Raw genomic sequence first — 15,436 nt, 5'->3', positions numbered from 1 at the left:
TCAAGGGGACAAGGCACTTACCAACAGGTAAGGGGGCATTACAGGAGAAGAGCATGTCTAACATGGGATTTTCTCTTCATTTTGAGGTAGATACAGGGTGATTTTCTGAATAAAAGATCCCAGTAGTAATGAAGCTTAAGCAAAACCAAAGCTGATTTTGGGTAATTTGGCCTCTGTTATCCCCAAACCAAAAGAGAAATATCTGGGAGTGTAGCTATCTCAGTGGACCTTCCTGGTCACAGGAATTTCAAGAGGAGGGGATGTTAGAAAGATAATAGGGACTCTGCTCTCTTCTTCAAACCCTCTTCCCTGTGTTCTCCTACAAAGATTGCTGATTTGCTCCTTAAACAAGAGATTCACTGCTGCTCAGCATGGCTCAGACCAACTCACACTTCATGCTGATCTCCTGCCTGATGTTCCTGTCTCTGAGCCAAGGTGAGATTTTTTCCCCCAGACCTCCCACAACCCCAGCTCTGAAGTCTTCCCTCCATCTTCATGTATAGGGTTCACTTGAAAAAAAGCAGAGCCAACATCAGGGGTTGTTTTATGTTGTTCAGTGATCATTATGGCTGATCTCATCCCATTCAAAAACACCCTCATTTCATTCATGAGTTTGAGACAGAATTTAATAGGACTACTTATAGGTGACCATTGTGGTTGAGTTTATCTGATTGAATCTATATGTGATGGCAGTTGGATGTTTTTATGTAGTCATTGATAGGATGGAGAGCTAAGGCAAACGTGCAGGGAAATCAAGAGAAACTTGAGAAAGGTGGAAGACTGGGTCTTTAAAGGCAGAAGCCTGAGCCTCAGAAATAAAAGGGAAAATGAGGACACATTTCTTTAGCCTATTCATTGCAAGCTCTTGTCTTGAGCAGAGGAAACTAGAAAAAAAAAAGAGATAGGATGCAGGGGGCAGAGGTGAGGAGTCATTCCAGTACACACTGTATTAGTATGTTCTTATAAAGGAAACTGAGAAGTCCCTAATTCACCTTCCAGCCTTTTCCTTCCCCTGAGAGTCTTTCTTAATTATCTCTTTTTCCCCCCAGGCCAGGAGACTCAGACAGAGCTGCCTAATCCCCGAATCAGCTGCCCAGAAGGTACCAATGCCTATCGCTCCTACTGCTACTACTTTAATGAAGACCCTGAGACCTGGGTTGATGCAGATGTGAGTGAGGACAGCAGCAGGGAAAGGGAGGCTCATGAAGGTAGTGGCAGCTCCTAATTTGCAGTGTGTTCTGTGGCTGCAATCAGATAAGATTGATCCCTTCCCTATTCCACCACTGATCCAAAACTTCCCATTCTACTTTATCACATTATTTAACACATTCCCAGCACAGAGATACTGGTGGTCAGTGACAGCATCATCAGGGACATTTCTGTGCTGTCCTTTTTCTGTTACATCCTCTGGAAGGTCTCAGTAGATCCTTCACACCTTCCTCCTCCACTGAGTGCTCCATTTTCTTCACCTACAGCTCTACTGCCAGAACATGAATTCAGGCAACCTGGTATCTGTGCTCACCCAGACGGAGGGTGCCTTCGTGGCCTCACTGATTAAGGAGAGTAGCACTGATGACAGCAATGTCTGGATTGGCCTCCATGACCCCAAAAAGGTCAGTCTGCAGCCTCCTCTATCTCCTTATAAACATTTTTGAGACGTAAGAGGGACTTTTAAGGTCTGGCACCTCAAGCGCCAACTTTTATCTTTTTGTTTTTTTAAATAAAAGAAACCTCTTTATAGATCCTATAATGTATGAGTTGTGAAGTTCAGTGTAGGTAGTTAGAGACATGAGCTGAGGCTGAATTTTCTGGGCTCCTGGGAATTCATGTGCACAGTCATTGTGTCAACTTCTAGAAATGCATCTTTATGTACAACTTCCTCCCTATTTTGCTATTGTCTGTCTTGGAAGAGGTCCCTCTGTAGACTGTATAGGAAAAGAGTAGTGGGGGAGAATCCACTGCTGACATTTGTTATACATTTTATACACATGTATAAAACTGTACAGTAGTTCTTGATATATTATTTAGTTTAACACTATAAGTGTTAAACTAAATAATATATAACACTTATAGTGTTAAACTTATAACACTTATAGTGTTAAACTAAATAATATATCAACAACTACTCTACAGCCAATGTTATGTTGGATATGAGAGTTCTGAGCTTCAGGAAAAAAAATCAGGAACCACTCTCTATAATGGGCTTTTATGGGTCTCTGTATCAAACTCTGAACACTTATTATTTGCTAGAAGAGGAGGAGGAATTTGGACATTCCAGAGAAGGAGCAAAAGCAGAGGAAATAATACGATGTTCATGGTGACAACAACGATTATTCTTTCTGCTATATCTTGGCCTGTTTCTGAGTGTGCACACAGGCCTGGCTATTCTATTGATTTTTGAGTGACCATGGCCCCTGTTCTGGCTCTTCTCTACCTAGAACCGCCGCTGGCACTGGAGCAGTGGGTCCCTGGTCTCCTACAAATCCTGGGACATTGGAGCCCCAAGCAGTGCTAATGCTGGCTACTGTGCAAGCCTGACTTCATGCTCAGGTGAGAGGCAGACAATCTATCCACCTGTTGCCATTTCCCTCCTGCTTTTCTCTGGGGATGAACATGGGAACTGGGATAGAGGAAAGGTGAGCTCCTTATCTGGAAAATAAAGGAATATTTCCTCTTGTTTTTTGTTCTGAGTCCTAGGAAGAGGAGGGGCTACCTTCCTTCTGATCCTCTCTGTCTGACTCTTCTCATTGTACTATAGGATTCAAGAAATGGAAGGATGAATCTTGTGAGAAGAAGTTCTCCTTTGTTTGCAAGTTCCAAAACTAGAGGCAGCTGAAAAATGGATGTCTAGAACCACTCCTGCAATTACTACGAAGTCAAAAATTAAACTAGACTATTTCTCCAACTCAGTTCAGACCATCTCCTTCCTAATGAGTTTGCATTGCTGATCTTCAGTACCTTTACCTGTCCCAGTCTTTAGAGCCCTGAAAAATAAAAACAAACATATTTTTCTCCATTGTTCTGTCTTCTGCATTTGCTCTTTCTACAGCCCATGCTTGGGTGGTTGGGGTGGGAATGATTGTCACACTCCAGAGCTTGCCCTGGCCCCTCCGCCTGTTACAACCCCACTCACATTTTATGTATGCCAGGCTTATGAACATGTGGTGGCCTTGTTTATGACAAGATAAAAAGATGAAGATTTTATCCGCAACACATGTTAGCATGAACCTAGTGTGAGTTACACAAATAATTAAATTGTTGATCCAGTCTGACTGGAGTATTTGATATTCCAGAAGAATTCGCATAGTTGGAGTCTGAGGAGAACACATCTGTTCTCAGTTATGCAATTTGAAGTCAGGACTGAAGTGATAAATTAAGGAGAATTGTCAGGTCTACAGTCCTGAGTGCATTAGTGGTACATTTTTGGAGGCCAGCCTGCAAAGTTTGTTAAATGCTACTCCTTGGATGAATGAATAAGTGAATGATCAATTATGTAAATTAAATATACAGGCATACTTAATTATCTCTTTAAATATCCTAACTCTCAATAAAGTCAAATTCTGAAATATTACTCTTAGGACTTTCACAAATTAATTGTGCCGGGACACAATTCAGCCCATAACATCAATCATATCAATAATAGAGTTAAATGTGATTTGATAACAAAGGAAACAAATTGTCAGCCTGGATTAAAGTAACAACAATGAAAACACGATTTAACTGTGTGCTATGTATGAGAGAAATGAGTTAGATTAAGACACAAATAATTTGAAAATAAAAGGAAGGAAATAAACATATTTTGCAAACAGAAACTATAAGAACACTGGTTTTTGTACTGTTCCTCAGTGTAATGCCTGTATGAGATTGCTGAATTTCTACCCTGTCCTAACTCTGCTTATCTTTAAGAAACAGAATGCCTGTGGTCAAAAGTTTCCTTTATAACCAGTCCAGCTGAGACTGGTTAGAATCAAGATCACCATCAAAGGACCTCAGAAAAATACCGGGTTCATTATGATCTCATTTCCATGCTAAATGACACTTATACCAGCACAATGACAGTTGACAATCACCATGACAATGGCCAGAAGAAGCAATAAAGGTACAAAAAGGAAGGCACACTCCGATTCCAGGAAGTTCACAACCTATTTCCAGAAAAGACATCAATATTCCTCCCTTTGTTTTAAATGCCCAGTCCTTTCATTAGAGAAACCGTATATTTTAACCCCTTTACCCCTAACTAGTAGAGAAGCCAATTTGTGAGTCATGTTCCTGCTTCTCAATTCCATGGCCATCAAATAAATCCTGCAGTGCTTGACACTCACTTTCTGTTTCAAGTATTGGCTTTGTGACACCAAATAGGGAAGATTCCATCTTTGGGGGGACTTGTTTTGCCTGCAACGATACTAATATCAGACATATTTGACTTTAAAGCAAACAATGTTACTTGAGAAGAAAAGGAGCATTTTATAATAATAAAGTCGTTAATCCTTCAGGAAGATGTCTCAAAATACCTGAAACAGGTGGAATCCACCGCAGTGTGACAAAGCCACTATAACCAGACTGTCCCTTTGGATTCCTCCTCTCTGGGGAGGACATCTCTGAAAGAAAGGCAGCAGCCACAGTCAGGGGCTTATAGAAAACTCCCATCTCCCTGGGACAGAGCACCTGGGGGAAGGGGTGGTTGTGGGCCAAACTTCAGCAGACTTAACTGTTCTTACCTGCTGACTCTGAAGAGAGCAGCAGGTCTCCCAGCGCAGCATTCAAGCTTTGCTAAGGGACATATTGCCTCCTCAAGTGGGTCTCTTATTCCAGTGCCTACTGACTGGGAGATACCTCCCAGAAGGAGTCAACAGACACCTCATACAGGAAAGCTCCAGCTGGCATCTGGCAGGTGCCCCTCTGGGACAAAGCTTCCAGAGGAAGGAACAGGCAACAATATTTGCTGTTCTGCAGCCTCTGCTGGTGAGATATAGGCAAACAGGGTCTGGAGTGGACCTCCAATAAACTCCAGCAGACCTGCAGAAGAGGGGCCTGACTCTTAGAAGGAAAACTAGCAAACAGAAAGCAATAGCATCAATATCAACTAAAAGGACACCCAGGAAAATCACCATCTGAAGGTCACCAACATTAAAGACTAAAGATAGATAAATTCATGAAGATGAGAAAAAAAGCAGTGTGAAATGGATGAAAATCCCAAAAACCAGAAAGCCTCTTCTCCTTCAAAGGACCACAACTCCTCACCAGCAAGGAAACAAAACTGGATAGACAATGAGTCTAACGAATTGACAGAAGTAGGTTTCAGAAGGTGGGTAATAACAAACTCCTCTGAGCTAAAGGAGCATGTTCTAACCCAATGCAAGGAAGCTAAGAACCTTAATAAAAGGTTACAGGAACTGGTAACTAGAATAACTAGTTTAGAGAAGGACATAAATGACCTGATGGAGCTGAAAAACACAGCATGAGAACTTGATGAAGTATATGCAAGTATCAATAATTGAATCAATCAAGCAGAAGAAAGGATATCAGAGATTGAAGATCAACTTAATGAAGTAAAGCGTGAAGACCANAAGGTACTAAAGATTTAACTTACAATGAGAAGAAAGCAAATTTCACCATCATGTGGCACCTCCTCATAATCATTTTCCTCATCTGGGATCAGTGCAGCAGGAGGCAGAAGAGTTGAGCTCCTTATTTCCATTATGTACATGGCTGAGGCAGACACCTGCCCTGAGCTAGGGAGCAGGTCACTGATAATGGCTTTGATATGTAGCCAAATGCTCTATGGAAAGCACACAAAGTCATCCCAGGCTGAGATATTTTGGAGCTTCTTGTTCCAGAACAGAATATTTAACAACTGTCACACACACACACGGATGCTCCTTCCCCAGTGTCTTCAGTCTGTATGGGGACTATGTGGAACCCCTCACTTAATAATACTCCACATCACCCTAACATTTCCTCAGTTCTCAGCTGCAGCTGGTCTTGTTCTGGTGAAGACTAATGTGAGTGACCACAAGCATGTTATATGAACCTTATTAACCATGGTCATCATAAATAATAATCACTGGTACAGCTATTAATTCAAGTAGCTTGAATACAGAGTCATTTTGTTGGTATGAACCTAACCTGGGAATGTTCCATACAATGTCGATCAAGATTATGAGGTCAGTTGCCTTACTAACAGAACTTGGGGATTTAGAATTGAGGGAAACAAAGTAAAAGAAGAAATTGGAGAATTTTATACAAAAGCCATACCGACTATAACTGAAAATAAAAAATCCATGCCTTACAGTGTCAATTCAAGAACAAAATTCATAATCAACTGCAAACAGCAAACAATTAATGAAGAAAGTTTACATCAAACTGCCTCAAAGGATAATGACAGTTTCAATCAACATAGAAGACACTGCTAAAAACTCATTATTTGTTGTTTGATTTGATGAAGTTGCTTGAAGGGATAAAAAGTACCGTTTGGGGAAAAAAGAAACATTTAAAAAAACACAGACATTTGAAGCAGGAAGCCCCGAAAGGAAGCTGTGGCTTTATGCTATGTGGAATTTTGACTGCTGAGTGCCTTCTTCCTGAAAGGGAGTATCTACAGCGTTGTCTGTCAAGTATCTGCATCCTAGTCCTGTCTCATCATTGTTCACAAGTCTGAGTGGGATTGGGGACAGGTATTATTCAGGAACTATGGGCAAAGAAGCTCAACTGCACAGAGTCTGATCTAGATGAGGAGATCTTAAACTTTAACTTACCATCATCATGGGAAATGTTTGTAGATGTTGCAGATGAAAATTAGTATATGTTGCATATAGTAAAAAATGTCGATTGATTTAAATAAGTGTAGAGAGTTGCCAACTGGATATTCCAAGATGGTAGTAAGATCTTCCATCTTATCAGCTCCCTCTAATAGTGAGATGTTGATAATTTCCTTATTGGACATATTAGCATACTTTTCCCCCTTTGGAATCTTAGTGAACCTATAATTGTGATAGAAGTAACACTAGGTGTCTTCTGAGACTATAATAAGTCATAAGAGTTATAAAACATCTGTCTGGTGCTCTTCAAGGAAGTGTACAGGAAGCCAAGCAGGAACATGTAGAGATGCACAGCCTAAGCTGAGGACTCATCCTATAGCCTGGATTGGCCACGTTTGAGAAGACTCCATCCTCAGCTGCTGTCTGACTACATCCATGTAAGAAATGCCAAGCAGAAATCTTGGTCAGTCCAGGAAACACCTACAATTACAAAGATAATAGTATAATGATGCCAAATTGTAATGTGTCATTAAGTTTTGGGTGATTTGTTCTGAATCAATAGTAACTGGATGCCAACTCATAAATACAGAAATAATTTGGAAGTAGAAAGTCATCTATAGCTACTAAATGAATTTAGGTAAAGTATACATTGGAATTCTTATACTACTTTGGCAATTTTTCTTTAAGTTTAACATTATGCCCAAATAAAAAGTCACATAAAATATGTTCAACAAAACCAAACAGAAATTTACAAAATGCAATTGAATGAAAATAAAGAAAACTCCAATAAATGGAAGGTTACACCATGCTCATGAATTGGGAGACTTAATAGTGTATATTCTCCCAAAATTTGTTGAAAATATTCACAATAAAAAAATCTCAGAATTGTTGTTGAAATTGAAAAGACATTACTTAAATATACATGAACATTCAAAATGCAAAAAGTAACTAAGATAGTCTTGCTAAGTTAAAAAATGTTGGAGGACTAATACTACACAATACCAAAGCCTGTAAGTTACAGTAATGGAAATATATGGTATCAGTGAAGTGTCAAACAAATTAGCCAGTTCAATCAGTTTGAGAATCCAGAAACTGATCCACCCATGTGTAGTCATTTGATTTACAATAAAAGTGCCACTACAATGTAGTAGAAGTAAAATAAATTAATCATATTGGATCAATTTTTATCTATATTAGATGAAAATGAATCTTAATTCTGTACCATATACAAATATTAATCATCAATAAATCATAAATATAAATATGAAAGGCCCAAGAGTAAATCCTCTACAAAAGTGTATAGGAATATATTTCATGACCCTAGAGATAAAAATATAATTCTTAAAGAAAATAAAATATCTAGCATAAAGAAAGAAATTAATAAATTAGACTTCACTAGTGTGACATTCTTTTATAATGTTTAAAAGAAATAAATAACTTTTTAAAGGAATATATAGAGAAGACATTGATAAAGAATATTGAATTGAAAATTGTGATTAACTTGATGGTGGTGGGAAATAATATGTTTAGGATATTGTGGAGAACCTCAAACTGGATATGAGTTAATATCTTTAGTTGTTTTGCAGGATAATAACATGAATTTATTATATTACTAATATTGGTGAATGAATTAGTGAGTGCTAAAAATATAAATAAATAAATAAATAAGAACCATAATGGACTCGTAATAAAAGTGCATTATGGACCAAACATTATAACTACGTTATTAACCATCAGTGATTATTATTCCTTGCAATCAGTTAATAAAGTTGAGGTCCATTAAAAAAGATAATAGAAAAAGAAAAAACTGAAAGGGAGGAAGGAGGAATTGAAAGGAGGACAAGAAGATGTTGTAAGAAAAATAAATTAAAGAGAAAAGTTAAGAAAAAAAAAAAAAACTCTTGCAGATTCCAGAACATTTCTACATTATGTTTTGTGTAATCAACAAAATAAAGAAAAGACATATAACCTAGGATGAAAATAGCAAAAAATACGTAATTATTAAAACGTAAGTATAGTTCCTTAAACTCTGCTGAAACATAAGAAAAACAAAACAAACTGCATCATTAAAAACAAAACCTAATATTCAAGACAATAAAGAAGAATTGGCACTGCAATTAATCAAAACAGTGATATGGAAGGCAAACTAGAGTAGCACTTTTGTTTTTCAAAGGAGAGAATCATGACATTAGATAATAAAGAGAGAGCTTAGACAGAAAATCAGAGTAGAAAGTTAAACCTGGGAATTAAACATTTTCCTACTGAAGAAATGAGTCCTTAGAAAAGAATCAGTAAGAAGAAATGTATTCTGAAATAAAATTTCCATGTCTGTTAACTATTAATGAGTGGAAATTCAAAGGAGTCACACAATTGTATTCAAACATTTATAAAATGAGAAAACACATATATTTCATAATAAAATACAAATTCAAAGAAGGTAAGGGTTATTTTTTCAGAGATAAATGTCAGGTTTGCTTCAGAGTCCCAGCAGGCATAACGAACTCCCAGTAATCAATGTAATTATATCTGAAAATGTGCAAAGATTTATAAAAAAGAAATTAAACTGCATGTATTTTAAATTGAACTAGGGAAATAAAATATGAAGAAAATTTTCAATTTGAAACAACAAGCAAATTATGATATGCATGAGGATTTATGAAACTAGAAACCCTTGAAAACTTTATTGCAGCAGATAAAGAGATGAAGTAAAGTGGGTTGCTCTAGAAGAGGAAGCTGTGGTTTGTGATTGTAAAAGAATGTTGGTGAGGATAGAAATCAACAAAACCTAAAAGTTAATCTAAGTAAGTTAAAAATGTGTTGATAAATGCAAAGTCATTCCACAGGAAAAATTTCTCAAATATGAGACATATAATGCAATGCAATTTAATTGTAATAATCTGACTATAACAATGACAATATTACTCATGCAAAATTAGGAATCGTAACTGAAGGGCAATAACAAGTTTTACCATCATACTAATTTAATATATGATAAAATTTAATAACCAGTATTTTCCTTGACTTCAAAATTTAAAATTATAGATTTATATAGGTATAACAAAAAGCAAATATGACATATATGCTTACATTTTGTTCCTTCAGTTTATTCCCATTCTGTCTTATTTGGGATTCACTCACACTAATTCTTTTAAAATAAAACATCTAACCTCACAAGATCATTCTACTCTATATAAGGAATTACAATAACTGATACAAGAAGTTAATTAGTGAGAGGAAGAGATGTCAGTGCTCAGTCCTTTTATGTTAGGCAACAGGTCACAGCACAAGATCCTAAGAACAGACACACTGCCTAAAGAACAAGGCATTCTTGCTTAAATGTTGTCTCCTTCCTATAGGAAATTTTCATTTCATGTTCTTCAGCTCCCTGTCTTTCATTCTGATTAGGTCTCCTCAGTTTGTGTCTTGAACCAGTTCTTCCTTGTCTGAAGGAACTTTTCCACTTCCTGGGTCCATTCCCAACTCTAAACACCATTGGGAGTGAGTACCATCCACCAGGTAGTAAAACATGGTCCCAGGTTTGGGAAGGCTAGGAAAATTTAAAACTATTTAATGGGCATCTCAAAGCTACCCTGGATTTATTTTCTCACATCCGGATATATTCTAGTTCTTCTAAATACCTCTGCACTCAGAGGTTTTTTCTTCTCATTGCATAGACTGGCAATAAAATAGAATCTTTGCATTGCTGGTGGAAATGAAAAATGGTGCAGCAGGTTTGGAAAACAGTCTGCAATTCAAGTGGTTAAACATTGAGTTACCATATGATCCAGGGAGCTCTTAGGTGTAGACTCAACGAAAAGGAAAACATATATCTATACAAAAACTTGTACTTGAATGTTCTTAGCAAGTTACCGGCCCATCTTTAGAATTATTTAGGAACAGCTTTGTCCTAAAACGGTGTCACCAGAATTCTACATGATGCTCTTCAACTAGGTGGATGATCTTCAACAACTCCTGTCAACAAATCTATCTGGGTTTTAGTCATCTCATCTTTACTGAAGGATATAGCAAGTATAACTTTGTGTATGTTTTTACACACACACAAAAATGTAAAATTACCAGTGTCTTCAGTGAATGAATAAAAGTGAAAAACACATTGAAGCAAATTGTTCTGATTCTACAAATATTGACTTAACTGCATTCATAAATTTAGGGTAAATAAGAACCATCATTAAAATGCAATGCATTTTGAGTAGCTTAGAATTTTGATGCTTTCCAGGAAAAAAAAAAAAAAAAAGAGGTTATGGTGACTCATGTGTTCCTGATGACACTAACAGTGTGGTAACCTTGTAAACCCTGGGCTTCCTAACATTTGGTGCCTTGGTTTCATAGATGGAACGTGAAAATGAATACAGATTACAATTAAATATAATTTGATTAGACAATGGAGGCAGTTCGGATGCATTGATTGGTGCAAATAACATTATGGCTTATAAATTTTTTTAAATAAAATTTTTGATAATATAAAACCTCCCCATACATATATATTCATAAATCCCAACATGTGTATAGGCACTCACAAATCCTAATGCAGGTTTTCATACAATTTTCAGAGATTCGAACACATTATATAACAACTGTACCAAAGCAGAACACTCCCAGTCTCCTAGAAGTACCTTCTGCCTCCTCCCAAACATTAGCCCAACTCTTCTCCAGTGCAAATTTAAATCTCACTTTCAGTAACATTGATTTAATGATGGCAGTTTTTGAACTATATGAAAAGGAATCATGGATAGTGAGCTTTTATTTCTAATGTCTTTTGAGCATTATTTTTCTAGTAAGATTCACCCACATTCATGGATGTAGTAGCAGTTTTTATATTTTCATTCATCCATAGTATGTAACTGTATGCGTCTACCTCATTTTATTTATGCAAATTACATTTAGAGTGTTTCCAGTTTGGGGTTATCACTAGTAATGCTATGAGTGTTATTGCACATTTGTTTGTGTGCACATCAGTACACATTTCTGAGTGGAAGGACTGGATTAAAAGGGATTAAATATTCAACATCAGTTCTCCAACTTGTGATACCACTTTATATTCCCAAACACAATGTGTGGCCCTTCTAGTTCCCCCTTTCTGTCACTGTATTTGACATTGTTCCTTTGAGTCATCCTATTGAAGTTTTAGTGGTAGTCAGTTGTGATTTTCATTTGTAGGACTGGGATGATTATTGATGTTGGACAGCTTTTTATCTTTTTCACTCTGTTGTGCAGTGTCACCTGTGTCCCTCTTTAGTATTTTGAGGCCTTTATGTCTGCCTGTCGATTCAAATTACCATCCTCTATGATTTCCTGTGATTCTGAAGAATTTTTTCTTAAATTGATTTCAGATAATTTATTGAATGTCTACAAGTAATAATTTCTTTCCATTTGTGTTTATCAAAATAAGGACTAAGCTCTGTTTTTTTTGTTTGTTTGTTTTGTTTTTTGTTTTTTGTTTTTTTTTTTTGTTGTTTGTTTGTTTGTTTTTTTGTTGTTGTTGTTTTAACCTTGCCCCAATTCTTATCTAAGGAGTCTGGGGAGTCATGTCCTAAAAACTATACATTCTCATCAGATGGGTTTTATTTAACCCTACATATCATTGGACTTACTTTCCAACCTGACTCTGGTGTCACATTATGCAACAAGGCAGAAAATTAAAACATTTTACCCCCAAACATGTTTCTTTACCCTATCTTGAAATGGCCCTGCAAAGCTGTCTTTTGTGGGGAAAAATCTGAATCTCTATTAACATAGCTAGATCTTTTTCTTCTAGGCCCTCCCAATCTTTAAGAAGAGTTTCGCACCTTTTAAAGATCTGAGTAGGAAATATTTGTCATCTATTGTCTCTAAGGGCAGCCACTATATGACTTCAAAAGAACCTTGGTTTTCCACAGTCTTTTATCTTAACCTGAACATTTACTTTCTATTGATCCCAGGTCTTCAGACAAACTCAACCAATTGTCAACAAGCAAATGTTTACTTAGAGCCTGGAACCTCCCCTGCTCCCCTACCACCCATCCCCACCCCTGCTTTGAATTGTCCTGCATTTCTGGACCAAACCAGTGTATTTCTTAAATGTATTTGACTGACGTCTCATGCCTCTCTAAAACATATAAAACCAAGCTGCACTCCAACCACCTTGGGTGCATGTTCTCAGGACCCCCTGAGGGCTGTATCGGGGGCTGTGGTCACTCATATTTGGCTCAGAATAAATCTTTTCAAATATTTTACAGAATTTGACTCTTTATCAACAAAGAAATATGTTTGGTTTGCTTTATTCTTAAAGTATATTTTTGCTGCATATAGAATTTTAGTTTTTTTTTTCTTTCAACATTTGAGTATGCCATTCCACTGTCTTCTAGCCTCCGTTAGACATAATTAGACCCTTATTCAATGAATTAGACTCTTATTCAATGTCTACATTATTGTATCTCTGTACATAGTGGGTTTTTTCCACTTGAAGATTTTCCCTTTGTCACTGTATTTCAGCATTTTAATTACAATGGGCGTAGTTAGGAATCTTTTTTGTTTCATCTGGATGTGTTTCATCACATGTCTTGGATCTATATAGTAATGTGTTTCATTACATTTAAAAAGATGTTCCCATTATTTTTTCAAGTATTTTTTCAGCTCCTTTCTCTCTCCCTCCTCCTTTGTGACTCCCATACACATTTGTTGGTGTTCTTCACACTGACCTATACATCTCTGAGGTCTTGCTTTGGTGCTTACATCTTTATTCTTTGGAACACATTATTTCTATTGGTTGATCTTGAAGTTCACTCATTCTTCGGACACTGTCAACTGTTGTGGTACCTATCTAAATTTTCAATTGAGTTATTCTACTTTTCAGTTTTAAAATTCTCTTTTGGTATTTTTTGTCTTCATAACTTCTACTTTTCTATTGAAAGTCGCTGTTTTGAAACCACCTTTGCAAAAATTTTAATAGTAAGAAAATTACGGTAGTAAAAGAGATCTGATCTAACCCACCTCCCCATCTTGCATTTCCCTTAATTATTCCTGGGCTTTTGGGCAGAGGTAACTCTGGAAGACATTTAGGTTATAGTTTAAATGATGATATGGGTTACCCAAAACTCAGCTACCTTTGTAAAGCTCATGAAAGGCCATCAAATAGTGGGAAGAGAGGACCCTGATTCTGCTAAGGTGTGGACTGGTCACCAAATACTCCTGCAGATAACACCACTATTGTAGATTGGCCTTTTTAGATATGTTTTCAGGTATTTTTGCATATCTGACACCAATGGCTCCACCTGAACCTGCTAACCCCTGTCCTATGGCCCCACTCAGGAGAGCATCACCTCCAGAGGACAGCTCTGACATTTTATGACTTCATCTCTGACCCAACCAATCAGCAGCAAGCACCCATGACCTGGCCACCCCTTCCTCCAAACTGCCTTTGAAAAACCCCTAACTGCAGGCCTTCAGGGAGATTGATTTGAGTACTAACTCTGTCTCCCATGCGGTGTGGCCAGCCTCATGTCTACCAAAACTCTTTATTGCAAATGAAACTGACTTTGCAAAATTATGACTGAGACAGTGACAGAGGTCTAACTTAACTGGCTCCATCTTGCTTCTCACCTCCAAGTTGTCCTTGTTCATTCCTGGGCGCAGGCTGAACTAACTTTGAGAGAAACGTAGTTGATAGTTTAAAACAAAGACAATAACAGCTCTTTCCCAAAGCAGACGTTCTTCTTGCCTGGGGACTTGATTGCCTTTGTAGGACTAACACAGCCACGAGATTTGAAATTATGGTTTATGAGTCACGCAGCTGGAGGTTACAAGGTTCTGACCCTCCCTAAACTGCTCCTAAGATCAGTGCTTGAGATATTTTGCAGATCTTGCATTTGATGGATCAGCTGGCACCACACAGATCAATAAACTGCTAATCTGATCTTATGGTCTTCCACTCAGTGCAAGAAGACAGCTTCGACTCCCTGTGATTTCATCTCTGACCAATCAGCACTCCCGGCTCACTGGCTTCCCCATCACCCACCAAGTTGTCCTTAGAAATTCTGCTCCCAGAATGCTCAGAGGATTGATTTGAGTAATAATAAAACTCTGATCTCCCACACAGCCAGCTCTGCCTGAATTACTCTTTCTCTATTGCAATTCCCCTCTTGAGAAATCAGCTCTGTCTAGGCAGTGGGCAAGGTGAACACATTGGGCAGTTACACAATGTTGTGGTCTTCATTTGTGCAGTGGTCAGGAAAAATCCCTCGGGTGGGTGCAATGTGTTTAATCATTTTCTTCATATTTTCCATTTTAAGTGTTTGATCATAGAGTACTGATCGAAAGAAATAAATTTTTTAAACATCTTTAAAATAACTCTACTGAATTCAATGTCCCATCTGGTCATTTACAACCACAAGAAGTGGGCAGTGGGTGAGTAAGTGAAGCTTCCTCTGTCTTTAGAGTCTCTACCCATTGCTTGCTAAAATTACCACCTGAGCTCCACCATCTGTCAGATCAGCAGCAGCATTAGATTTTCACTGGAGCGCAAACCCTATTGTGAACTGTACATGTGAGGGATCTAGGTTGTGTGCTCCTTATGAGAAACTAATGCCTGATGATCTGTCACTGTCTCCCATCACCCCCAGATGACACCATCTAGTTGCAGGAAAACAGGTCGAGGGCTCCCACTGATTCCACATTATGAC

At 37.6% G+C, this 15,436-nt stretch overlaps 1 protein-coding gene across 1 annotated transcript; it reads left to right on the top strand.

Moving 5' to 3' along the window:
- The first annotated feature begins 322 nt into the window (after positions 1 to 322).
- Positions 323 to 3,011, top strand: LOC108515552 (lithostathine-1-beta). Its single transcript, XM_017852525.1, has 5 exons — positions 323 to 435; positions 1,050 to 1,168; positions 1,476 to 1,613; positions 2,439 to 2,550; positions 2,759 to 3,011. The coding sequence occupies exons 1-5, from the start codon at positions 372 to 374 to the stop codon at positions 2,824 to 2,826; spliced, it is 501 nt and encodes a 166-aa protein (XP_017708014.1). The 5' UTR covers positions 323 to 371; the 3' UTR covers positions 2,827 to 3,011.
- The last annotated feature ends 12,425 nt before the right edge of the window (positions 3,012 to 15,436 follow it).

This window comes from Rhinopithecus bieti, unplaced genomic scaffold (genome assembly GCF_001698545.2).
Source record: "Rhinopithecus bieti isolate Rb0 unplaced genomic scaffold, ASM169854v2 scaffold_2476, whole genome shotgun sequence".
Classification (NCBI taxonomy): Eukaryota; Metazoa; Chordata; class Mammalia; order Primates; family Cercopithecidae; genus Rhinopithecus; species Rhinopithecus bieti.
This window is presented reverse-complemented; position numbering and strand designations above follow the sequence as displayed.

What these genes read in the sequence shown, in the direction of transcription:
- LOC108515552 (XM_017852525.1), top strand. Translation starts at nt 372, where the DNA reads ATGGCTCAGACCAACTCACACTTCATGCTGATCTCCTGCCTGATGTTC. An exon ending in AGACCTGGGTTGATGCAGAT is followed by an intron (nt 1,169 to 1,475) that starts GTGAGTGAGGAC and finishes CTTCACCTACAG; the next exon opens with CTCTACTGCCAGAACATGAA. An exon ending in GCCTCCATGACCCCAAAAAG is followed by an intron (nt 1,614 to 2,438) that starts GTCAGTCTGCAG and finishes TTCTCTACCTAG; the next exon opens with AACCGCCGCTGGCACTGGAG.